Source organism: Microcaecilia unicolor, chromosome 3 (genome assembly GCF_901765095.1).
Source record: "Microcaecilia unicolor chromosome 3, aMicUni1.1, whole genome shotgun sequence".
In the NCBI taxonomy this organism is placed as follows: Eukaryota; Metazoa; Chordata; class Amphibia; order Gymnophiona; family Siphonopidae; genus Microcaecilia; species Microcaecilia unicolor.
This window is the reverse complement of record NC_044033.1, coordinates 291,278,764-291,304,580: the sequence shown is the minus strand read 5'-3', so window position 1 is coordinate 291,304,580 and position 25,817 is coordinate 291,278,764. Positions and strand designations below refer to the sequence as shown.

Here is a 25,817-nt window from a genome sequence, read left to right as displayed (position 1 = left end):
CTCCAGTCCCAGCCGGAGCGCCGCAAGTTTTGTTCCCTCCTGTCATCCCCTTCCGAATCCGGCAGCAGTGCTAGCTCGAGCTGCGCAGCACCCTCCAGCACGCACGCTGCTATGAGTGCTTCCTCTGCGCTGGCCTCGCCTCTTCAGAAAGAGTATTGGAGAAGGTGAGGTCAGCCTGGAAGGAAGCAGTCGTGTAGCAGCAGCGTGTTGATGGACGTGGCGCTGTTGCAGACGTGAAGAGCTGGACCGGGTGGCTGGGAGGTAAAAAAACCGTGGCGGGTGGCTGGCGGCAGGGTAGAGGGGAAAATGGTGCAGCATGTCAGCGGGTGGCTGGCGGGGGGGGGGGGGGGGGGAATGTGCAGCATGTCAGCGGGTGGCTGGCGGGGGGGGGGGAATGTGCAGCATGTCAGCGGGTGGCTGGCAGGGGGGAGAGAGGAAATAGGTGCAGCAGGTCAGCGGGTGGCTGGGGGGAAGGAGAAAAAAAACTTACAGCATGCTGGTAGGTGGCTTGAGGGGTCAGGGAGAGAGAGAGAGACAGGGGCATTGTTGGGATGAGGGAGTGAGACAGGGTAGTGCTAGGTGGGTGGGGTGGAGGAATAATTGTTCGATGTGGGGGGGGGGGGGATGGACAGATGCTGCAAGGGGAAAGAGAGGGAGAATTGTTGGATATGGGTGGGGTGAGGAGAGGAAGGCTGCATAGGACTGGTAAAGGACCAGAGAGAAAAAAAGTGTTGGATATGGAAGTGGAAGGAAAGGAGGGAGAGATGAAAGGGGAAATGTTGAACATGGCATTGAGGTGAGGGGAAGGAAGGAAGGATGGAGAGATGATGTGTGGCGTGGTGGTGGTGGTGGGGGAGTGAGATGTTAGACCAGGGGCTCAAGGCAGGGAGAGGGAGAAAAGTTGGACATGAAGGTGGAGGAGAGGAGAGGAAAGGAGAGATGCACAAGCAGGGGAGGGGAGAAAGAGGGAAAATGGATCCAGGGAGAGAAGAAGAAAAATGGATGGTAGGGAAGAGAAATGGAAAAATGCTGAACAATGGGGGAGGGGAGAGAGATGGGACAGGAAGATGCTGGTGGTGGGAGGTAAAAGGGATAGGGAGATATCAGGCTAGAGGGTGAGGGTGGGAGAAAGAGGGAACAGATGCTGGGCTGGAAGGGTGGAGGGAGGGAGACACTGGGAATGGTGGAAAGCATGGGGCCCAGGGAGTGGAGATGACAAGGAAATAGATGAGAGAACAGTGATTACAGGGGTAGAAATATGGTAATGGTGCGTAGATTGAAGATGGAATGGAATAATAGGCTAGGAAGGAGAGAGATGGGGAATGTGAGAGCTAGTGGGTGAAAGGAAATGGAAATGTGATAGATATCTGAAAAGTAAAAAGAAGGAAAAAGATTTAGAAAGAGCATGAAATTTGAGTGTACAGAGGCAGAAAAGAAAAAAGAAAGAAAGGAAAGAGCTAAAATGGAAAGATCAATATTTCAGAGGCAGGTGTAGTGAGGAAATGAAATTACAGGAGAAAAAAGACAAATGGACAGCCGCTTGAAGAATTAGCAGAAGACAGACAGGAAAGTGGGAAAGAGAAATTGGAACCAACATGATGGAAAAATAAAATGTCCAGACAATAAAGGTAGAAAAATCATTTTATTTTGAATGTTTTAAATGAAATATGTTAGCTTTGGGAAATGTGCATAGTGGATGTCTTTTTATTGTGTTAAGTAGAAAAGGAAATGTGCTTTTGTGGGGTTTTTTTTTTCTCCAGTGTTGCAGTGCATGCTGAGGTTCCCAGTTCAATTTTGTCTACTTATTTTTATTTCTAATTTGTGATTCCTTGTTCTGTAATTTGTGAGGGTCTGTCAGTGTGACTGTAACGGCAGATGAAGAGATTGGAGAGGAGAGGGAATTGGGGGAGGGGCTTCTTTATTTTCTGCCCAGGTCACCAGCATGGTTAACAGCAGCCCTGACCCTTGCTGTGGCTAGTGGGGATCCCCAAGCCCTGCCAGCTGGGGATCTGTTCCAGGGCTGGCCGGAGCTGCCTTCCGCTGAGCTTGGCAGATGGGGGCAGCATCCTGGAGCCACTGACAACTAAGCATGTATGCAGTGCTGGCATCAGTGGGTCGAGGAGTTGCTACTGCCTGCTGGGCTCTGCGGGGAGGAGTTCTGGCCATCTCTGGTGGAGGTCCCCAGCTGATGGAGATTGGGGATCCTCATCAGCTAAAGTATTTATATTTTGAGTTGGGAAGTGCTGGGGGAGAGGGGGGAGAGAGAAAAATTTGTGCCCACCCACTTTGTGCTCAGGCCCACCCAAAATTGGTTGTCTGGCTACGCCACTGGTGCGTGCGCACCGTGCATGAGCGGTCGTCTTCCCGCCCATAGCATGAGAGTCCCTGCTCAGTTTTTCTTTTTCCACGGTGGAGAGTGGCTGCTTTGTCGGTCTCTCTCTTCAGGCCCAGAGTCTTCTTTTATCCTGTTTATTTCTTTTATCCTGCCTTCAAAACTAAAAAAAAAAAAATCCTTTATTTCTTAGTTTGGCGTATGCGCTTTCTCATTTTTGTGCCCTTTTATTTGGCACAATCGCGAATTTTGACTTCACCGCCGCTATTTTTCCGTCCATGTCATCGAGGACTCCCAGCGACTTCAAGAAGTGTTCTTGATGCAACCGGTCGATCTCATGTACCGATCCCCACGCGTGGTGTCTTCAGTGCCTTGGGCCCAACCGTCGCCCAGATGCATGTAAGTTGTGTCTTAGCCTTAAAAAGCGGACACAAGCGTCGAGAAAAGCTCTTCAGGACCATCTTTTCTGAGCTTCGACCGGTTCCTCGGCATCAACCTCAACATCGGTACTGAGGTTGGCGTCATCGATATTGGCACCGAAGATGGCATCAACTTCAGGAGCGCAGGTAATGGCTGTCCAGAGACCACCACATGCTGGGAGCAGTGAGCCGTCGAGTGGGTCTCCACCTGCCTCGAAGTCTCCTGCTGTACAGGCCCCCCGGGACCGACCACTCTCGGACCCGACCCCGAGGAGGCGTGTGGATTCCACATCCTCCTCGTCGGTACCGAGGAGTACCGATGACGTGCATCGAGCGAAGGCGAAGAAGCATCGTCATTGGTCTCCTGCCAAGCATGGTGCCGGGAGCTCCGGGGCGTCGAAGGATTCGGGACCCGTGAAGCGCCGACGCCGGGAGGACCGCTCACCCTCCATTCAAGAGGTCTTCGGGCAGCCCAGTACTGCCTCCTCGACCTCCATAGATTCTGATGTCGATTCTTGCACCAACTCCGCAGCCTTGCTCGACAGCGACTCTAGATGAGTGCATCTGAGCCATTCTTACAGGTCTTCTGAAGGGGTTGCTGCGTCAGTCTGCTCCAGTACCTGGGGTGCTTGCGCCCTCCGTACAGTCGATGGAAGTGGCAGCTGGCTCTATGCCTGTGGTGAGGTCTCCGACGTCGGTGCTGCCTGCGGCATCGGCTGCCACCCAGGTTGACTCCCCGTCAACATCGCTGGAGGGAGCTTCAATGCCGCTGGCATGGAAGTCGACTTCTCGACATCGCCATCGAGGACATGGTGTCGAGACGGGCCCGGTTTCGGACTGCAGTTAAGGAACTCTTGTCTGATACCGATGAGGATGCCTCGTGGGATGAAGGGGAGGATACCAGGTATTTCTCTTCTGAGGAGTCTTGTGGTCGGTCTTCCCTCTGATCCTACTCCTTCACCAGAAAGAAAGCTTTCTCCCCCGGAGAGTCTTTCTTTCTCTTCATTTGTCCGGGAAATGTCTGTGGCTATTTCCTTCCCTGTGGTATCTGAGGATGAGCCCAGGACTGAGATGCTCGAGGTCCTTGACTGTCCTTCGCCACCTAAGGAGTCATCCACTGTTCCTTTGCATAATGTGCTCAAGGAGACACTTATGCGGAACTGGATGAAACCACTAAGTAAGCTGATGAAGTCGCAGTTACGTCACGACTCTATGGTTGTGGATTCCGCTCTCAAGAGAGCCATGAGTTCTAGGGACTTTGCCTCGGCACCCCCGGGAAGAGAATCTAGAACCCTGGACTCTTGGGAGAAAGGTATATCAGGCCTCTATGCTCGTGGCCAAAATTCAATCCTACCAGCTCTACACAAGCATTCACTTGAGGAGCACGGTGAAGCAACTGGCGGACTTGGTTGATAAACTCCCTCCGGAGCAGGCCAAGCCTTTTCAGGAGGTAGTCAGGCAGCAGAAGGCGTGTCGTAAATTCCTGTCCAGTGGTACATAAGTAATGCCACACTGGGAAAAGACCAAGGGTCCATCGAGCCCAGCATCCTGTCCATGACAGCGGCCAATCCAGGCCAAGGGCACCTGGCAAGCTTCCCAAACGTATAAACATTCTATACATGTTATTCCTGGAATTGTGGATTTTTCCCAAGTCCATTAAGTAGTGGTTTATGGACTTGTCCTTTAGGAAACCGTCTAATCCCTTTTTAAACTCTGCTAACCGCCTTCACCATGTTCTCCGGCAACGAATTCCAGAGTTTAATTATGCGTTGGGTGAAGAAACATTTTCTCTGATTTGTTTTAAATTTACTACACTGTAGTTTCATCGCATGCCCCCTAGTCCTAGTATTTTTGGAATGCGTGAACAGACGCTTCACATCCACCTGTTCCACTCCACTCATTATTTTATATACCTCTATCATGTCTTCCCTCAGTTGTCTCTTCTCCAAGCTGAAAAGCCCTAGCCTCCTTAGTCTTTCTTCATAGGTAAGTCGTCCCATCCCCGCTATCATTTTAGTTGCCCTTCGCTGCACCTTTTCCAATTCTACTATATCTTTCTTGAGATGCGGCGACCAGAATTGAACACAATACTCAAAGTGCGGTCGCACCATGGAGCGATACAACGGCATTATAACATCTTCACACCTGTTTTCCATACCTTTCCTAATACCCAACATTCTATTCGCTTTCCTAGCCGCAGCAGCACACTGAGCAGAAGGTTCTTTTGATGTTGCATCCAGAACCGCTGCCCAAGGTATAGTGATGCACAGACTCTCATGGAGTGGAGGAGTAGCCTAGTGGTTAGTGCAGTGGACTTTGATCTTGGGGAACTGAGTTCAATTCTCACTGCAGCTCCTTGTGACTCTGGGAAAGTCACTTGACACTCCATTGCCCCTGGTACAAAATAAGTATATGTAAATCGCTTTAAATGTAGTTGCAAAAAAAACCTCAAAAAGGTGGTATATCAAGTCCCATTTTCCCCTTCCCCTCTGACCTGGATAATCGAGTCCAGCAGCGGATTGCGGATGTCCCTTGCCGGGGGGTAATATTTTTGGTGAGAAAGTCGAGCAAGTGGTTGATCAGATCACGCAGCGGGATATCGCTATGGACAATCTCTCCTGCCGGGCGCCTTCTGCTACTACCTCATCAGGTAGACGATTGTTCCGGGGAAGGAAGAATGCTCCCTATGCTTATAACAAGCGTAGGTACAATCCTCCTTTTCGACATCCTTCTCAGGCTCATCCCCAGTGCGCTCGTTCTCGTCAACAGCGTGCGCCAAGGCAGGCCCCTGTGGCTCCCCAGCAAAAGCAAGGGACGGGCTTTTGACTGGCTCCAGCTAAGCATAGCCGCTATAAAGGTGTCCGTGCCGGACGACTTGCCAGTCAGGGGGGAGGTTAAAATTTTTTCACCAAAGTTGGCCTCTCATAACCTCCGATCGGTGGGTTCTTCATATAATCCAGTTAGGATACTCCCTCGATTTGATCTCCAGACCTCCAAATTGCCCACCGGGAGCTCAGTCCTTCAGATTCCAGCATAGGCAGGTACATGCAGAGGAACTCTCCACCCTTCTCAGCGCCAGGTACTTTCTTGTGCAAAAGAAAATGGGGGGGTGGGGGGAGTGTCCCATCCTAGACCTAAGGGCCCTGAACAAATTCCTAGTCCGAGAAAAGTTCAGGATGGTTCCCCTGGGCACCCTTCTTCCCATGATTCAGGAAAATGATTGGCTATGCTCTCTGAACTTAAAGGATGCTTATACACACATCCCGATACTTCCAGCTCACAGGAGGTATCTTCGATTCCGTCTGGGAGCGCAGCACTTCCAGTATTGTGTGCTGCCCTTTGGTCTGGCATCTGCGCCCAGGGTCTTTACAAAATGCCTGGCAGTAGTTGCAGCTTCGCTATGCAGACTGGGAGTGTATGTGTTCCCTTATCTCGACGATTGGCTGGTGAAGAACACCTCAGAGGCAGGAGCTCTATAGTCCATGCAGATGACTATTCAACTGCTGGAGCTACTCGGGTTTGTTATAAATTACCCCAAGTCCCATCTTTTCCCTGTTCAGCAACTGGAATTTATAGGAGCTCTGCTGGACTCACAGATGGCTCGTGCCAATCTTCCAGGAGCGAGAGCAGACAATCTTCTGTCTCTAGTTTCCATGGCCAGAGCGTCTCAGCAGATCACAGCTCGGCAGATGTTGATACTTCTAGGCCATATGGCCTCCACAGTCCATGTGACACCCATGACCCGTCTTCACATGAGATCAGCTCAATGAACCCTAGCTTCCCAGTGGTATCAAGCTGCAGGGGATCTAGAGGATGCAATCCAGCTGTCCACTGATTTTCACAATTCCCTTTGCTGGTGGACAGTTTGATCCAATTTGACCTTGGGACGTCCATTTCAAATTCCTCAGCCACACAAAATGCTGACCATGGATGCAACCCTCCTGGGGTGGGGAGCTCATGCCGATGGGCTTCACTCAAGGAGTTTGGTCCCTCCAGGAAAAAGGTCTTCAGATCAATCTCCTGGAGTTGCGAGCGGTGTGGAATGCTCTAAAGGCTTTCAGAGATCGGCTGTCCAATCAAATTATCCAAATTCAGACAGACAATCAGGTTGCCATGTACTACATCAACAAGCAGGGGTGCACCGGATCTCGCCCCCTGTGTCGGGAAGCCGTCCAGATGTGGTTTTGGGCTTGCCATTACGGCATGTTTCTCCAAGCCACGTATCTGGCAGGCGTAAACAACAGTCTAGCCAACAGATTGAGCAGGATAATGCAACCTCACGAGCAGGGCCGGTCTTAGGCCGAGGCGACTGAGGCAGCCGCATAGGGCCTCGTGCCTAAGGGGGCACCGCACGGCGCGCCTCAACTCTGCCTCCTCCGCTCCATCCCACTCCGTTCCCGCACCGACGCCCAACCCCCCGACAGCCCTCCGTCCTTTCCATTCCTGCCACCTCCCATGGCATCTCCCTTCCTGGAACTGGAAGCAGCATCGCGCGACGACAGCTGATTGTATCGCCGGAACCTGAGCATCCTCTTTGCCTCTTCAGTCAAGGCCAGTGCAACCTTCTTCCTCGCGCACCTCTTGCCCATTTTTGGTGTTTCTGCCTCCGCCCCCTACGCGGTGCAGCTGTAGCAGCAGAGCGAGGCGGGGGGGGGGCGGAGTCAGGTGACGCGGACCAGCAATGCTCGTGCCGGTCCCTGCAGCCGCGCGCTTGGAAGCAGAGCGGAGGAAGAGAGAACGAGATGGAGGCGAAGCGGAGCAACAGCAGAGCCTGAGACCGGGGCTGTACAGAGCAGAGAGCCACCAGTCAAAGGAAGGCTGAGCGGAGCGGGAAAAGCACAGGCCGGCGGCGACCGAGCGAAGCACCGAGAGAGGCGGAGAGAAGCCCGTGGGAGCCATGCCTGCGAGCAGCATGGAGCCCGAAATCGTCCTCAGCTACCAGGTACCACACTGCTTTTTCATTTTTGAGTCCTCTATTGCACTAAAAGGGGAAGGAAGCCTTTAAATATGAGTCTGCACAATGAACTAGTTTTCATATTTGGGGGGGGGGGGGGGGGTAGGTTGCCTTGAAAAATAGACCATATGCATATGTTGGGATTTGAGAAATCAGGGATGGAAGTCTATGATTCCTGATTCATGAGGGCGGGGCTGGGTTGCACCTCAAACTCGGGGGCTGGAGCAAGTCGACATGGATGGCAGGGGTGGGCAAGGAGGCAAAGGAGAATCAGACATGGATGGGAGGGGAGGGCAGGGAAGAGGAGAAATCACTGGACATGGAGGAGAGGGCAGGGGAGAGGAAAATTGCTGGATTTGGATGGCTGGAGGGGGCAGGGGAGAGGAGATTTGCTAGATATGGATGGAGGAGAGGGCAGGGGAGAGAGGAGAGTTGCTGGACATGGATGGATGGATGGAGGGGAGGGGAGGGCAGGGGAGAGGAGAGTTGCTGGACGTAGATAGATGGAGGGGAGGGAAGAGAGGAGAAATCTGGACATAGATGGAGTGGAGGGCAGGGAAGAGAGGAGAAATGTTGGACAGGAATGGAGGGAAGGAAAGACAAAGGTAAGGAGATGCACTTGGATGGAGGGGAAGGGAGAGAGGAGAAATGCTGGATGGATGGAGGGGAGGGGAGGAAAGTAGATGCACATAGATGGAGGGGAGTGAGGAGAAAAGCTGGATATGGATGGAGGGAAAATTGCTGAATTTAAGGGCTGGATCAGAACACTTTGAAGACAGATGCTGAAACTGGAGAAAGGATAGGGACAGGGATACAGATGGTGGACAGGACACATGACGATGGTGGACATGGTGAGAGAAAAAATATCAAATGGAAAGAAGACACTGCATAAAATAGAAGACACTGGGACCAAAGCGACTAGAAAAACTAAATGATCAGACAATAAAGATAGAAAAAAGTATTTAATTCAGAATTTATTAATTGGAATATGTCAGCTTTTGGAAATGTGCATCTGTGATATTTTGCAGGTAAGTTTCAATTTTTCTAGTATTGTTGCATGTTGAGTCTGACTTCTTGAGGTAACTTACATCTTTTTTGGCTACTTGGGGTTGGGGATCTCTGTGTTGCCTCTCTGGTTTGATGGGTTACAGAGTAATAGGGGAATTTGAAAGTACTGGATCTTTTCTTAATTAATATTTTTCCTTTATTCTCCTTTGTTATGAGAATTGGAACTACTAATTGTAGTGGACTTGAACTGAATAATTTCTGGGGAGTGGGGGGTTTCATGATATAATTGTGCTTATTATTTCAATCAGTTTTTCTGTACAAGTTTAGCTTCATTTGTCTTTATTTGAAATTTCATAAATACATTTTCTAAAAATTGAATAATCTTATCAATGGGGTGGGGCTAGTATGGGGCCCCACCAAACTGGTCTGCACAGGGCCCCGCACTTGCTAAGATCGGCCCTGCTCACGAGTGGTTGCTCAACTCGGGCGTCGTATGTAAGATCTTCCGAGAGTGGGGCACCCCCTCGGTGGATCTTTTTGCCACTCAGGTCAATCACAAGGTCCCTTAGGTCTGTTCCAGACTTCAGGCCCACGACAGGCTAGCGTCGGATGCCTTTCTCCTTCATTGGGGGAGGGGCCTTTTGTACGCATATCCTCCCATACGTCTGGTGGGGAAGACTTTGCTGAAACTCAAGCAAGACTGTGGAACCATGATTCTGATTGCTCCCTTCTGGCCGCATCAGGTTTGGTTTCCTCTTCTTCTGGAGTTGTCCTCCGAAGAACCGTGGAGATTGGACTGTTTTCCAACCCTCATAACTCAGAACGAGGGGGCGCTTCTGCATCCCAACCTCCGGTCTCTGGCACTCACAGCCTGGATGTTGAGCGCATAGAATTCGCTTCCTTGGGTCTCTCTGAGGGTGTCTCCCGGGTTTTGCTTGCTTCCAGGAAAAATTCCACGAAGAGGTGCTACTTTTTCAAATGGAGGAGGTTTGCTGTCTGGTGTGATAGCAAGGCCCTAGATCCTCGCTCTTGTCCTACACAGACCCTGCTTCTACACTTGTCAGAGTCTGGTCTCAAGACCAACCCCGTAAGAGTTCATCTTAGCGCAATTAGTGCTTATCATCAACATGTAGAGGGTAAGCCTATCTCTGGACAGCCTTTAGTTGTTTGCTTCATGAGAGGTTTGCTTTTGTCAAAGCCCCCTGTCAGACCTCCACCAGTGTCATGGGATCTCAACGTCATTCTCACCCAGCTGATGAAGCCTCCTTTTGAGCCACTGAATTCCTGCCATCTGAAGTACTTGACCTGGAAGCAGTGGTGTGCTGGAGTGGGCTCTCACGGGCTCGCGAGAGCCGTTTGTTAAGTTTTTAAGAATTTTGGGAACCGGTTGTTAAAGTAGGCATCCCCATGGCTACTTTAAAAACTGACTCCCAAAATGTGGGCTTGGGCCCCCTCCTGAATTCTCTTTTACTTTGCTGTCAGTGATGCTGGCCCCACCAGCTGTCACGTCTGTGGCCGTGACCACCCTCATACTTACCCTGTTTCTGGGAGTCAGTGGCTGTGCTGGCTTCTGCTTGTCTCTGTGTCTGTCTCTGTCTTAGTTTCTCTCTGGCTCTGTGTGCTGATTGCCCTACTGAACCTCACCTGTGTGGGCTATGCCTCTTCCAAGATGGCTGCCGACTCCTCTATGCCAGTATCCAAGATGGCTCCCGCTGTTCCTTCCTGTGGGCTGACTTCTCTGTGTGTCAAGCCTCTGTTTGGAGGCAAGGAGATTGCTGCAGCTGTGCCTCTGGTGTTGAAAGGCTTTATTAATCACTTAGAGCCTGCAGCCCTGGCCTTTGCATTTCGTCTAAGGGCCCTGGTATATAGAGTGCTCTGTACACTGCTACATTGTTTGCTCTGTGTGAGTCTCTATGTTTGACTTGTTAGCTTGGGCACAGCTTTGCTTGTTAGCCTGTGTACAGCTTTACTAGTTCTCCTGAGATTGCTCTGTGTATGTTTCTAGTGTATGACTTGTTAGCTTGGGCACAGCTTTGCTTGTTAGCCTGTGTACAGCTTTATTAGTTCTCCTGAGTTTGCTCTGTGTATGTTTCCAGTGTATGACTTGTTAGCTTGGGCACAGCTTTGCTTGTTAGCCTGTGTACAGCTTTACTAGTTCTCCTGAGATTGCTCTGTGTATGTTTCCAGTGTATGACTTGTTAGCTTGGGCACAGCTTTGCTTATTAGCCTGTGTACAGCTTTGCTAGTTCTCCTGTGATTGCTCTGTGTATGTTTCTAGTGTATGACTTGTTAGCTTGGGCATGGCTTTGCTTGTTGGCCTGTGTACAGCTTTACCAGATCTCCTGTGTTTGCTTAGTGTATGTTTCTAGTGTATGACTGGTTAGCTTGGGCATAGCTTTCTTGTTAGCTTGTGTACTGTTTCCTAGTCTTCTTGTGTTTAGCCTGCTGGTTTTCCCGTGTGTGTTTTTCTTTGCTTCTGGAGCTTCAGCCCTTGTTCAGTCTGTTGCCAGCACTCCTTGATACGGACATTCCCTGCCTGTCTGCCTTGCTTTGGCCTGGGTGCCTGGGGGCACTCCTGGATCCTCATTCCTGCTGTTCCTGCTTGCAAGTTCCAGTTCCGGGTTTTCCTGTAAGTCCTGCCGGCTGCCTGAACCTGAGGGCTCAACCCTCGGGGAAAGGTGGCTAAGCGTAGGTGAAGCCTAGGTCCAGTGTGTTCCTGTCCAGCGGGTTCCGGTCCAGTGGGTTCCGCTCCAGTGTGTTCCAGTCCAGCGGGTTTCACTCCTGTATGTTCCAGTCCAGTGGGGCCACTCCAGTGTGTTCCAGTCCAGCGGGCTCCACTCCAGTGCGCACCCGTCCGGTGCGTTCCAGTTCTGTGTATTCCTGTGTAGAACTCCAGTCCGGGGTTCCGGTCCAGTCTTGTCTCGTCTCTACCTTGAAGGTGATCTTGCCTGCCACTGCCGCTCCACGGTAGTGGCCCAAGGACTCACGAACCCAGTGCTCCCGGGGAAGAAGCCTGACAGTATGCCAAGGTCCTCGAGAACGCGACACCAGCCAAGTAAATAGACTGCTGCTGCTCCCTGCTCCTTGTTTCTGACTCTGAGCATCAGGCTTGGACTTTTCATGGAAGCGCAAGAAGGTTCCATCGTGCTGCTCAGAGCCAGAAACAAGCAGCAGAGAATGGTGGCAGTCCATTTATTGGCTGGTGGGGCTCGGCAAAGGTATGCCTAGCGTGCCTGCACAAGGGAGGGGAGAGAGAGGCATGTATTCCCCCCCCCCCCCAAATTTCAGGGCCGGCTATGCCCGGAGAGAGAGCCCGTTGTTAAAAATTTACCAGCACACCCCTGCCTGGAAGGTCATTTTCTTGGTGGCTGTTACTTCAGCTCATAGAGTCAGTGAGCTCCTAGCCTTGGTAGTGCATGCTTCTTATCTTAAGTTTCATCACAACAGAGTAGTCCTCCGCACGCACCCTAAGTTCTTGCCGAAGGTGGTGTCAGAGTTCCATCTAAACCAGTCAATTGTCTTGCCAACATTTTTTCCCCGTCCTCATACCCGTCCTGCTGAACGTCAGTTGTACACCTTGGACTGCAAGAGATCATTGGCCTTTTATGTGGAGCGGACAAGCCCCTTCAGACAGTCCGCCCAAATGTTTGTTTCTTTTGATCCCAACAGAAGGGGAGTCGCAGTCGGGGAAATGCACCATTTCCAATTGGCTAGCAGATTGCATTTCCTTCACTTATGCCCAAGCTGGGCTGAATCTTGAGGGTCATGTCACGGCTCATAGTGTTAGAGCCATGGCAGCATCGGTGGCCCACTTGAAGTCAGCCACTATAGAAGAGATTTGCAAGGCTGCGACGTGGTCATCAATCCACACATTCACATCTCACTACTGCCTTCAGCAGGATACCCAATGCGACAGTTGGTTTGGGCAGTCAGTGCTGCAGAATCTGTTCGGGGTTTAGAATCCAACTCCACTCCTCTTGGCCCATTTTTATTCTGTTCCAGGCTGCACTCTCAGTTAGATGTTTCTGCTTTAGGTCAATCTCAGTTATGTCCTCGCCGTTGCGAGGCCCAATTGACCTTCTTTGTTGTTTTGAGTGAGCCTGGGTGCTAGGGATACCCCATCAGCGAGAACAAGCAGCCTGCTTGTCCTTGGAGAAAGCTAAGATACATACCTGTAGCAGGTATTCTCTGAGGACAGCAGGCTGACTGTTCTCACAAACCCGCCCACCTGCCCTTTGGAGTTGTTCTTCTCCTTGCTATTGCTTTTTGATCTAACTGAGCAGGGACTCTCGCGCTACGGACGGGAAGACGGCCACGCATGTGTGGTGCGCGCGCCCCTCACGCCGGAAGGCTCTGGCAAAACTTTGTTTATTTTTGCTGTGAAAAATTGCAATTCCTGGGCTGCCGTGGACGTCGACCCATCAGTGAGAACAATCAGCCTGCTGTCTTTGGAGAATACCTGCTACAGGTATGTATCTTCTCTATCCTGATCCTGGGAGAGGGCTTTATTTGGCTGCTCTCTTGCAGTGATCAATTGGAAGTCACTCCCTGAGCCAAAATGTTGCTCTTCCATTTCACAGGAGGGTTCTCTCTTCCCTGAGCTTGCCTTATAACAGGAGTGAAAACGCTTAGCATTTGTCTCTCATTAGACCCTTCCTCCATGTAGTACAGGAGTGGAAATGCTTAGCTTCTTTATGCTTCCAGGCCTTCTACAGTCCCAAGAGAATTTGTGGAATTCCTTCTTTAGGTGACTATTAACTGGATATATTTTTCTGGTTTAGGGTGCCGTCGGTGCAGTTGGTCCTGCTGGTGCCCTTGGACCCCCTGGCTTGCAGGGAATGCCTGGTGAGCGTGGGGCTGCTGGAATTTCTGGTCCCAAAGGAGACAGGGTAAGTGCCAGTTTTGCTCCTTCCAGTCTGAACACAGAAAGTCCCTGAACTTATCATTAAATATGAGTACTGAACAGGCTGTGCTTCTTGTTGGGTCACAGATCTGACATGAGCCATCCTTTAGGATAGAAAGGGTGAAGGCAATAGATAGAGTGGGTGAAGCTTCTGTGCTCATGCATGACGTGGAGGGGCATAATCGAAAGGGACATCCTCGTTTCGATTTGGACGTCCTTGCAAAATGTCCCCATCCAGGGGCAGGGAAACCCTTATTTTCGAAACAAGATGTACGTCCATCTTTCGTTTTGATAATACGGTCAGGGACGCCCAAATCCTGAAATTTGGTAGTCCTTAGAGATGGTCGTCCCTAGACTTGGTTGTTTCTGATTTTCGGCGATAATCGAAACCAAGGACGTCCATCTCAGAAATGACCAAATGCAAGCCATTTGATCTTGGGATGAGCCAGTATTTTTAGTGCACTGGTCCCCCTGACATGCCAGGACACCAACTGGGCACCGTAGGGGGCACTGCAGTGGACTTCATAAATTGCTCCCAGGAACATAGCTCCCTTACCTTGTGTGCTGAACCCCCCAACCCCCCCCCAAAAGCCACTACCCACAACTATACACCACTACAATAGCCCTTACGGGTGAAGGGGGGCACCTAGATGTGGGTACAGTGGGTTTCTGGTGGGTTTTGGAGAGCTCGCTGTTTCCTCCACGAACGTAACAGGTAATGGGGGGTATGGGCCTGGGTCCGCCTGCCTGAAGTGCACTGCGCCCACTAAAACTGCTCCAGGGACCTGCATACTGCTGTGATGGAGCTGAGTATGACATCTGAGGCTGGCAATCAATATTTTAAAAGGTGTTTTTGAGGGTGGGAGGAGTTAGTGACCACTGGGGGAGTAACGGGAGGTAATCCCCGATTCTCTTTGGTGGTCATCTGGTGATTTTGGGCACCTTTTTGTGCCTTGGTTGTAAGAAAAACACGACCAGGTAAGGTTGTCCAAGTGTTCGTCAGGGACATCTTTATTTCTTTCGATTATGGGTTGAGGATGTCCTAGTGTTAGGCACGCCCAAGTCCTGCCTTCGCTACACCTGCGATATGCCCGCTTGAACTTTGTCCATCCCTGTGACGGAAAGCAGTTGGGGACATCCAAAATTGGCTTTCAATTATACTGATTTGTACGACCCTGTGAGAAGGACGCCCATCTTCTGATTTATGTCAAAAGATGGGCGTCCTTCGCTTTCAAAAATGAGCCCAATAGTGTACCAAACATTTCCCCAATTACATGATGGGGGTAATTTTCTAGAGTCATTTGTTGTGTCTGTGGCCACAAATGTGTGGAATTGGGTCTCATAAAATTCTGACCAGTTTAAAAGTATATGTGATGATATCATGGTGCACACTTTTCCAGTAAGAATGTATGGGGTGGAGTTCTCGTGGAAATGAAAAAAATGCTAATCTACACTTGTACTTGAAAATTATAGTTGGGGAATTTGTACCCGGTCCATCTGCAATTCCACTATTTATACTATTTATAAGGACAAGTAGGTGTCTTTATAAAACTGACCTAAAATAAGGCTTCTGAAAGCGTGCTTACACTAGGCAGCCCCTTATAGAACGATGCTACTGGAAACAGGATAATGGGCTAGATGGACCACTGGTCTGACTGAGTATGGCTACTCTTATGTTCTAACCTGGTTGATATTCAAAATGATTTAACAGAACAGAAACAGCTGCTGACTGGTTAAATAACTTGTTCAGAGCTATTTGCGAATTTTCAGCAGCACTTATCCAATTATCTCCTCTGAAAATTTGTGGTTAGCATCTAAGTGAAAACTGGCTATTTTGGGGGCATTCCTGCGGTGAAATCAGCACTTGACCTGTTAAGTGCAAATATTCAGGACTTAACTAGCCAGGGTAATCCCAGAAATGTGAATGCATAAAACACAGTCCTATCTTTATGCGGCAATCCATGATTGGCTAAATTCTTAATATCGACTTAATCAGCTATGTGTTAGCCAGGTCCGCAAAAACTGGATATTCAGTGCCGAAGCTTGGACATGGCTCGACATTGAATATCTGGGAATAATGCCAGTGGCGGTCAGCAAAATGCTTACCGCCACCCGCTGAATATTGACCCCAATAATAATAATAGTAGATGTTATCCTGTGGAACCATACTCTTCCCGCTCGCACCACTTGTAACCACTCGCCTCCACCTACCCTCCTCTCTTCCTTCCCGTTCACATTAATTGATTTGATTTGCTTACTTTATTTATTTTTTGTCTATTAGATTGTAAGCTCTTTGAGCAGGGACTGTCTTTCTTCTATGTTTGTGCAGCGCTGCGTATGCCTTGTAGCGCTATAGAAATGCTAAATAGTAGTAGTAGTAGTAGTAGCAGAGTAAAAACCTACTGCCCAATATTTAGACTGCAGGGGATAGCCGGGCTGTCTCCCGCAGTCCATGCTAAACCCGGATATTCAGTGCTGGGTCATTTCCGGTGACCGGCATTGAATATCCAGGTTAACTTATTGGGCACTGTTCAGGGAGATCAAGGGCACATACCTTGGAGGGGGGGGAGGGATTGCAGGGTTCTGGGATGGAGTGTGTTATTGCAGCGGGCTTTGATCCTAGCAACCTGGGTTCAATTCCCACTGCAGCTCCTTGTGACCTTGGGCAAGTCACTTAACCCTCCATTGCACCAGGTACAAAACTTAGATTGTGAGCCCTCTAGGCAGAGAGAAAGTATCTGCATATAATGTGTACAGCGATGTGTATGTCTAATAGTGCTATAGAAATGATGAGTAGTAGTAGCAGCAGTCATAGCCGCCGAGGGGGGAGCAAAATACCCTGGGCCTGGCTCTCTGGTGGGGGGGGGGGGGACCCAGCGCAGGGGTCCCTCTCTCTCCTGTTCCTGACGGGACCCGGGTGATCGTGTCCCGATAGGAGCAGGAGAGAGAAAACTCTGGCACTGGGCCCTCCTTGCATTGCCTGCCTAGCAGCTGCTGGGCCCTCAGGCCACGCATGCTCAGTTTTGAGACTGAGCATGTGCAACCTGAGGAAAGCAGCCACAGGGGCAGGCAATGCTGGGCTGAGGAAGGAGCTGCGCTGCCTGGAGCTGGCAGAGCCAGCTAAGGTATTTTGGGTGGTTGAGAGGGAGGGGGAGCAGCAGTGGTGATGATGATTTGGGGGGGGGGGGGGGGGACAGCAGCGATAACGATTCTGCCCTGGGCCCGGCGGCGGCAGCCCTGCCCTGGGCCCGGCTCAGTCTGTCGGTGGCCCTGGCAGTAGTAACTTTGACCTGACTGACTAAGTTGATATTCAGAGCTGACCGGTTAAAGTCAGACCAGCTAAAATTATTCTACCTATTGTGGTGGCCAAGTATGATTACCAAACCTAGCTGGGCTGCCTTTAAAAATCGGCAAATAGTTGGTTATATCATACAAAATAACTGGCTATCTTTAAGCTGCTAACCAGCGATAATCAGTGATGGATAACCGCCTATTTTAGTGGTCATTTAAAAAAATTTATAAAAATCGGGTGGCTAATCTAATCAGGAATATTTATTGTACACCTTCTCCCAAGAAGTTCAAAGCAGATTATATGAAAGAGACTAGTTATACAGGATAAAATTATAAAATAAATACTAAAGTAATGAAGGGCACAATATTCAAAACGATTTAGAACAGTTGTCCGGGGCTAACTGGGCATTTTCAGCGGCACTTAACTGAATAGTATTACTGAAAATGCTCGGTTAGTGCCTAAGTCGAAACCAGCTATTTTTTGGGCATTCTGGAGGTGGAAGTAGCACTTAACTGGCTCAGATAATCGCATAAATAGGACCACATAAAACACAGGCCTGTCTGTATACAGTTCTTAGCCAGTTAAGTGTTGAATATTGCACTTAACTGGTTAAGTTCTGGCTGGCTGTATATACTCTCAGTGCCAGAGCCTGGACATGGCCGGCATTGAATATTCAGGGATAAAGCTGCCAGTGGTCAGCAAAATGCTTACTGCTACCAGCTGAATATTGGGCCCTTAAGTTCATATCAAATGAGTAATTTATGGTGTAAATCACGTCTTGAAGACCTAAGTTTCCGTCTCATCCACTTAGTGAAATTTCAGTGTGAAGGTTTTCCTAATGCTCTTGTAGTTCACTGAGGGAAGAGTGTTGAAGGAGGAGCAGAGGGAAAGGAAGCTTCAATTAGTATTGATCTTTAATTCATTTTTTTCCCCACAGGGAGATACTGGTGAGAAAGGCCCAGAAGGTGCTCCTGGTAAAGATGGTGCTAGAGTAAGTAGCAGAGGAAGCTCAATCATTGGCATGACTGTTTGTTTTCTTGTCATTTTATATCATATTAATATTTTCTAAATGAATGTGTACCTTTTGCTGTCCTAACGTTATTTAACGATGTGCAAGTATCCTCATTTTTGGATCCTTTTACCAAGCTGTGGAAAAAAGGGCCCTGTGGTAGTGGCAGGGGCAGTTTTTGATGTGTGCGGGGGCCCTTTTTACCGCAGTGGGTGAAAAGCCCCTAAAGAAGACGTGGCCATGCAATAAGATTATTCGTATTGTGTGGCCCTGCTGGGGGGGGGAGGGGGGAGCACTTACTGCCACACATTGAGGTGGCGGTAAGAGCTCCTGTGGTAACCTAGCAGTAAATGGGCAGCGATTACTGCTGGGTTAGCGCTGTGCTAGAAATTACGGAATTACTTTCCATAGTGCCAGAAATGGCGCACACTTGAGGAGGAACTACCACTGGCAGCCGCATTGGGCTGCCGGTAGTTCAGGGTTGCTGCACAGCAACCTTTTAGTAAAAGAACCCCTATATTATTTAGAATGGTTTATTATCCTCCTAGTTTAAATCTTGGATCTCTGTTATTGTGGACTTGAGTAGTTAATGTGCCTTATTCATTTTCTTATTGTATTAAGTATTCTTTTTTTCTGTCAAAGGCATATGTTACTTTTCTGTACAAGATGTGTGCTCGGTTATTTGAAAAATCTTATAAATAACAAATTTTTTTTTTAATGTGCAAGCAGGTATTGGTCTCACAGTTCCTTCTGTTGCCAAAGTCTTCCATCCCTAACCATTCATTTCTGCTTCTTTGATCTTCTTTAGGGTCTGACTGGTCCCATAGGTCCTCCTGGCCCATCAGGTCCTAATGGTGAGAAGGTGAGAACTGCACACTGTTAATTTTAATTTCCTAGAAAGATCTGCAGAACACTGAGTATATATTTAGGTCACACCAATGCTTCCGTAAACGCCAGTTCTGCTGCCTGACATTTGTAAAGAGGCTAAACTTGCAGAATTATGCTCCATTTCCAACTAGGAACTAATGGGATTGGTACCTGCAACTTCTGGCTCCACACCAGGTCTTTTGCTGTTGAGTTAAGAGAGCAGCTGTCTAGCTAAGCTAGAAGGATGTTACCATCTAGTTTAACTTGTTGCTGTATTCCTGCTTGAGAGGAAAAGAGCCTGATAAGAGTAATCTCACCCTTTGTCCAGGGGTTGAGCTCCCACTTCTTCCACAATTCCCTATGGCATGCTGCAGTGTCATGGGCTATTTCCTACTGGCTCTGTTTTGAGAGAGACAGATTCTGAGGGATTATTTTCTCCATTGAATGACATGTTAAGTAGTAGTAGTAGTAGTAGAGGTGGAGTTTTCAAGGGATTGTTTTGGGAACTCAATGGAAGTCTTGTCTGCAAGGCAGAGTTTGAGGGATTGTATGGGAAGCTCTCTCTGGAGGGGGATGGTGTGAGAGATTGTACAGGAGATGTACCTTGGTGTAGGGAAATTGTTTGTGGCCAGTTCCACCATCCATCCACTTTTGGTTGGTTAAATGAATGCATGGGCTTAGCTGGTGGGTAAAGATTATTGAGAAAGGCAAGGCAAACCACTCCACTAACAGACTGCCGAAATAGCATCACATGAGTGGTGGCCCCCATTATTCATTCATGACTTGGTACTTGCACACAAGAGACTACCCATGCTTGAGTATAAGGGAATGTACAGGGAGTGGGGGGGAGGAGAGGAGGAAATTGTGTGAGGGAGTGTTTGTGTGGTTGGAAGAGAGGCTGTGTCTAGTCCTGACAAGACAGAGAGATTGTGTGACTATGGGAAGATGTGCCTAAGTCCTGGCCTGGGTTTTTGGATAGAAGTTGTGACTAGGTCTGAGGGATAGTTTGGAGGATTTTATGGGAGACTCTATATGGGTTTAGGGATTGCTTAGGTTATTGTCTGAAAAGCTGTGTCACGTTCACTTTTTCTCTTCATTCTCTCAGGGTGAATCTGGTCCCCCTGGACCCATTGGTGCTGTGGGCACCCGTGGAGCCCCTGTAAGTTCCAATTCTGAGTTCTTGTTTTTATGTTTCTCGTGCCATTTGTTTGGGGTCTGGCGTTCCTGTTTCTGTGTGCTGCAAATCCTTACTCCTATAAACACTATTAATGCACAACCATCCTATTTTTTGGATCTGAGTTTTTACCTATACTTTTCAGTGACCTTGTGTTTAGACCCCTGATGTAGGCTTTATGCCGAAACACAGTGATGTGTTGGGTCCTAAAGAAATAAAGGTTTTTTAAATCATTATATTCCTCGTCCTTCTGTTTTTCTTCATGGGAGAGCCCTGCTGATTACACTACTCCTTTTGCTGGTATCTGCTGACGTAGTTGAATACTGTCCTCCGCTTCTGCGGTGTCCCTCTACATAAAATACCACCATCTCCTAGAAGATCTGTATTGAAACATTTTCTCTGTGGTCACTTTCTTCATTTTTTTTCTGTATAGTGTATAGTCTAATTCCCATGAATTATGTGTAGTACAGTCTCCAGCTCTGACAATGTCTGTATAATGCAGTTTGTTACTGTGTGTTGTCTTAATTAACTAGAGTTTAGAGAGCTGTGATATCATTGTTAACCAGAATTCTTTGTATTGCTATATTACTTCTAAATACCTATTGTATTGGATGTATCTTGCCTTAAGCTACCCATGGAAAGGCATGAGTTAAATCCAGGGCTTTTTTGAGGGGGTACTTGGGGGTACTAAGTACCAGCATTTTTTCCATTGTCTGCTAAAATTGGCCCGTGGTCTCCAAATTTTAATGAAAGAGCTCAGGCTCTACACACCAATTCTGCCTTGTCATAGATTCTGTGACTGGTTGTAGGGGGCCTGGCTATTGTGGGGTGGTCCCTCAATGATCACCCCACCCCTAAAGGGTGGCTTGGCATTTGAGTACCGGCACCTTTTTTGCTAGAAAAAACGCACTGGTTAAATCTAAATATAATACCAAACTTTAATTTACTGTTTGTACTGTTTTAATATGCCATTAGTACTGTATTCCTGATTTAGCCTATGTAAGCCACATTGAGCCTACAACCAGTGGGAAAATGTGGAATATAAATGCTTTAAATAAATAAATCAGTGACTCTTGGCTGTAACGTCACTGTTACTAGTGTTCATTGTGCTGTGCTATCACTGCTAACCATTGGTCCTTTGTGCTGATAACCAGTGGCTCTTGAGCTGTAGTATCACTGCACCCTTGACTTGTGATGTCACTGCTAGCCAGTGGTACTTGATCTGTGATATCACTACTAACTATTTGTACACTGAATCATTGCTAACCAACAGCCCTGAAGCTGTGATGTGATTACGCTTTGATGTCACTGCTAACCAATGGCTCATGTGCTCTGATGTCACTGTTAACCAAACTCTCTGTTTTGTAGGGTGAACGTGGTGAGACTGGTCCTCCTGGCCCAGCTGGCTTTGCTGGTCCTCCTGTAAGTACAAATAATTTATTTTCCTTCAGTTGAAATGTTTTCTCTATGGTCATTTGCCTCATTTTTTGCTTTCAGCAGTGCTCGTCAGGCTGTTAGGCCTTTTCTTCATATTTTTCTGTATAAACACCTCCTCTCCCTGTATAACCATTATTAAACATTAGAATGAATGATCTCATTCAATTTAAATACAGTGTCTTATATTTATATATGTAAAGTATGTTAACGTTGGAACCTATAGACCCTTCTGAGTTCTAGATGTACATATTATACAGGAGCTAAACAAGTTTGTTTCCTCTTTCCTGCTGCAGGGAGCGGATGGACAGCCGGGACTTAAAGGTGAACATGGCGAGGCAGGACAGAAGGGAGATGCTGGTGCTCCAGGACCTCAGGGTCAATCTGGGGCTCCTGGTCCACAGGTAAGATCTTTGATTAGCTTTTGAATGTAATAAAAACAGATCAGATTACAAAGGGAAGTGACGAATACATCAAGATACTTTGAAAGTAGGACTAGATTTTGGATTAAGGCTTAGGAGAACATGCAATGAGGGCATGTTACAGACCATGGCAAAAAATAAAGATATTTTATAGAACGTCAAAGGGAAACAACACAGGAGGGCATGTCCCGCGTCTGCTCTCTTACACTGTATTATAGACTGTAACATATAGTGATTCTATATAAAAGACTATTGCTCTTATTTTCAAAGCATATGGATGTCAAAAAGCCAAAATGGACATCTATATACTTGAAATGTCCAAGTACCAATTTTGCAAAGGCAGAAAGGGACATCCAATGCTGCAGTATGTCCAGATAGCAAGGGGGCATGTCATGGGTGGGATTATGGAGGGCCTGAAATCACGTCCAAGAGTGATTACCAAAGGGGGAAGAAACGTCCATTATTAAAAAGAAGGACGTCCTTATGCAGTCCTGTTTCAGGTATGCCCAGGGTACAAAAAGGATTATTCCCCAGTGGCTGCTGTCACCCTCCCTCTCCCCTGAAAGTGAAACCAAAAACGGATGCCAGGCTCTATGACAGCTTTAGGTATTATGAGCATTCTTAGCAAAACAGGGAGCAAGTCTATGGAGTAGCCTATTGGTTAGTGCCATGGACTATAAACCAAGGGACCTAGGTTCAAATCCCACTTCAACTGTTGTTTGTTTGTTTGTTTTTTTAAGTGTGAGTCTTCCAGGAATAGCAACATACCTACTCCAGAGGCATAACCAGACTCAGTATTTTGGACGGGCCCTTCCACTTGCACATGCCCCCTCCCCGCCAACCACACATCATAAATATCTTCCCGGAGATATTTTTTAAGAACATAAGATGTTTTTTTTCACCTACCCCATATCTTCCCCTTCTCCTGTGCGGCATCCCAGCATCTGTGCTCCTGTGTCTGAACTCCTTCCCTTCCCAATGTCGGTACAGGCATCCTTGGCGCCTGCAGCGATTCATTCTCACTGCTTGCGCTGGCCCTGCAGGCTTCCATCTGCCATGTCCCGCCCTCGCTGATGTCATTGCCTGTTTCCTGTTTTGTGGAACATGGCAGATGGAAGCCTGCGGGTCTGGGGCAAGCAGCAAGAATGAATCATTGCAGGCGCCGAGGACACCTGTACCGACACTGGGGAGGGAAAGGGTTCAGAGACCAGAGTGCAGATGCTGGGGCACCATGGAGGAGAGGGGAGAAGAGAGCAGTATGGCGCTGCAGCTGGGTGAGCCTGAGCCAAGATTGGGTGAGCTTGTGCCCACCCAGGCCCACCCATAGCTACTCCACTGACCTACTCTACCTAAATATGTAAGACACCTGCAAGCCTAAATGCTATAGAAGTGATGTACATTCAGGTACAGTAGGTATGGTGGTGTTCCTGGAGGGCTCAAAATTACCACAAAAAAAAAGTTACAGTGATATTTGAACCAGAGTCCCTTGATTTATAGTCCACTTCAGTAACCACTTGACTGCCCCTCTGCTCTGTGTGGATGTCTGTATGGCCATTTTCAAAGAATGCTGTCGGACAGATGCCCATGTCCCTTGTTCCCCCCCTTTCATAATTTGGACATTCCAGTTTGTATGGCTGTCCATCTAATGTGTTTTCAAACAGGATATCCTGACATATTTCCCATTCGAAAATACATGTGAGATGAACCTCTGTTTGAGATGTTTTGACTTGGACGTCCCTATTCTGACTTGGACATCCTTTCGAAAATGCCCCTCCACATCATACAGTGAGGGCACACTGCAGAATCTAGCATAAAGGAGCCCTTTTACTAAGCTGTGGTAGAAGAGACCTGTGCTAATAACAGCATTTTTGCCCCGCGCCAGGGCCCCTTTTACCGCCACGGGTAAAAAGGCCAAAAAAGAAATGGCCATGCAGTAAGTTCACACTTGCTGTGTGGCCATTTCGGGGGGTGGGGAGCACTTACCGCTACCCATTGAGGTGGCAGTAAGGGCTCCCGCGCTAACCTGGCAGTAACCCCCTGTGGAAATATTTTTTTAAATATTTCCACTAGTGCTGGAAATGGTGTGTGCAGGGGGTGGAACTACCGTCGTCACCTGCGTTGGGCCAGCGGTAGTTCCGCTTTGCCGCACGACAACCTTTTAGTAAAAGGACTGCAAAGTGAAGGTGTATTACAGACTTCAGCATGCAGTGAGTACTTATTGTGTCGCTTAGCGTACAGTGCTGGATGCTATAAATGGCACTGAAAAATGGGCTCCGGATCAGGGCTAAGCGCAATTTTATAAAGGGTGTGCGCCCTTTACAGAATCACACTAAGCACCAATTCTCACATCCTGACTTTGAGCTCCAGACTTTCTCCGCTGAAACCTGGTGTAAATGCTGGCGCCCAAGTTGGGTGCGTTTACTCATTTGGTGCTGAAAGATGGCCGCCGACTAAAGGTCACAGGAGCAGCTAGCTCCGTGGACCCGAGGACCCTGTGAGTGACCAGCCAGGGTCGGGACCGCTCAACGCGACCGTCGGACTCAGGCGAAGACGTGGAGGTTCGACAGGCAGTCCAGACGGACGGGCGGTCTTGCCAAGAATGTGAAACGGGAAGCATCGCTGACCCGGGCCTTCTGTCGGACACCCGTCCGAGCCAGGGGCTGGGAATTGACAGCGGCTTCCCCCACTCCCGGGCCATGACGCTGCACAGATCCGAACCCGGCACCCGTACTTACCTTTTGGTCTGGTCATGAGCGAGGAGGAACACCTGCCGGCACCCGTCCGTGCCTTGGCACTGCCTACCAGTCAGCGGCACCCCAGCCCCGCCACACATCGCAAGGAGCGTCGGCTGGCTGCCGGCCCGGAGCTGCAGGGGAGGAGTAGCGCAAGTGCACCGAGCACACGGCCACTGAACTAACGGAGGGTGAAGCAGGGCACAGTTTTTCAGCGGTGGCCTGGGAGACCCGACATAGGCGATCGTAGAGGTGCGTGGCCAGCTGACCATTCTGCACAGCACGCACCGACGACATTGGTGAGTGCAACCCCATCCACTCGCGAAGGAGAGGTGCCTCTGAGCTCCATGACGCCTCTCAGCTCAGACTCGAGACAACAGTAAGTTGCGCATTAGCTGCACATCTATTGCGCAATTGCTGACCATCTACACAGGTGCACTGCTCCCAAGAGTCCCTCCCCCCCCAGGCTGCAGATTGCCACGGTTGGAACTCTCAAGCGGTGACTTCCTGAGGAGAGTCTCGCAACCACGGAGCTCGGACAGAGCACAGCTGACGCTTCCTTTGGGGTGCGTGGCTCCAGCGTTTGCCCATGGGGATAAGGACTGCTGAAAAGAACCAGTCGACTGCAAGGTCTTGACGCTACTGCTAGCTTTGAACCAAATAGCCGCCCCCGAGACTGTGATAACGCTCGTGCTCTGTCAAGACCAACTCACTTATATTCCAAAGTCTCCTCCAATGTCAGAGGAAGACAGAAGACATCTACAAACAGGAACACAGCGGATGGCAGACAAAGGAACCGAGAGAAACAGACAGCTACCATAGAACCTACAGGGCCCCTGCGCAAGGCTGCGAAGGCAGGAGCAGCATCCAGATAGAGCAGCGATGCCAAGCCCATACCGTAGGAGATCCCATACCACAAAACAAAATCCCATCACGCATCCTACCATCCGAACATGGTCTATCAGGAACCCACAGTGACCCAAAACCAAAATGAACACCTTCAAACTACTACTACCAATTTACTCCTTAACACTGATCCACATAACTCTCATCACCCCAGTTGCAGAAAGCAACATCATACCCTTACTACATACTCATCAAAGACTAACCGGATACACCATATCTCATCAAACTGACAGCAACTCAAATAATGGAAAAACACCAACATGCGGACAATCACAACGGAAGGGAAAGAAAGGTCCTACCAAAATCACACCAATAAAGAAACGACAACTAATAAAAATCCACACTACACCAAACACAGAAGACCC

At 48.8% G+C, this 25,817-nt stretch overlaps 1 protein-coding gene across 3 annotated transcripts in view; it reads left to right on the top strand.

Moving 5' to 3' along the window:
- Positions 1-25,817, top strand: part of COL2A1 (collagen type II alpha 1 chain) — a 308,500-nt gene that overhangs the window by 180,658 nt on the left and 102,025 nt on the right. For all 3 annotated transcript variants that reach the window (XM_030198168.1, XM_030198167.1, XM_030198166.1), the window contains 6 exons: positions 13,495-13,602; positions 17,846-17,899; positions 18,726-18,779; positions 19,890-19,943; positions 21,327-21,380; positions 21,689-21,796. In XM_030198168.1, coding sequence (XP_030054028.1) covers positions 13,495-13,602; positions 17,846-17,899; positions 18,726-18,779; positions 19,890-19,943; positions 21,327-21,380; positions 21,689-21,796 — 432 coding nt within the window. The remainder of the gene's footprint in view (positions 1-13,494; positions 13,603-17,845; positions 17,900-18,725; positions 18,780-19,889; positions 19,944-21,326; positions 21,381-21,688; positions 21,797-25,817) is intronic.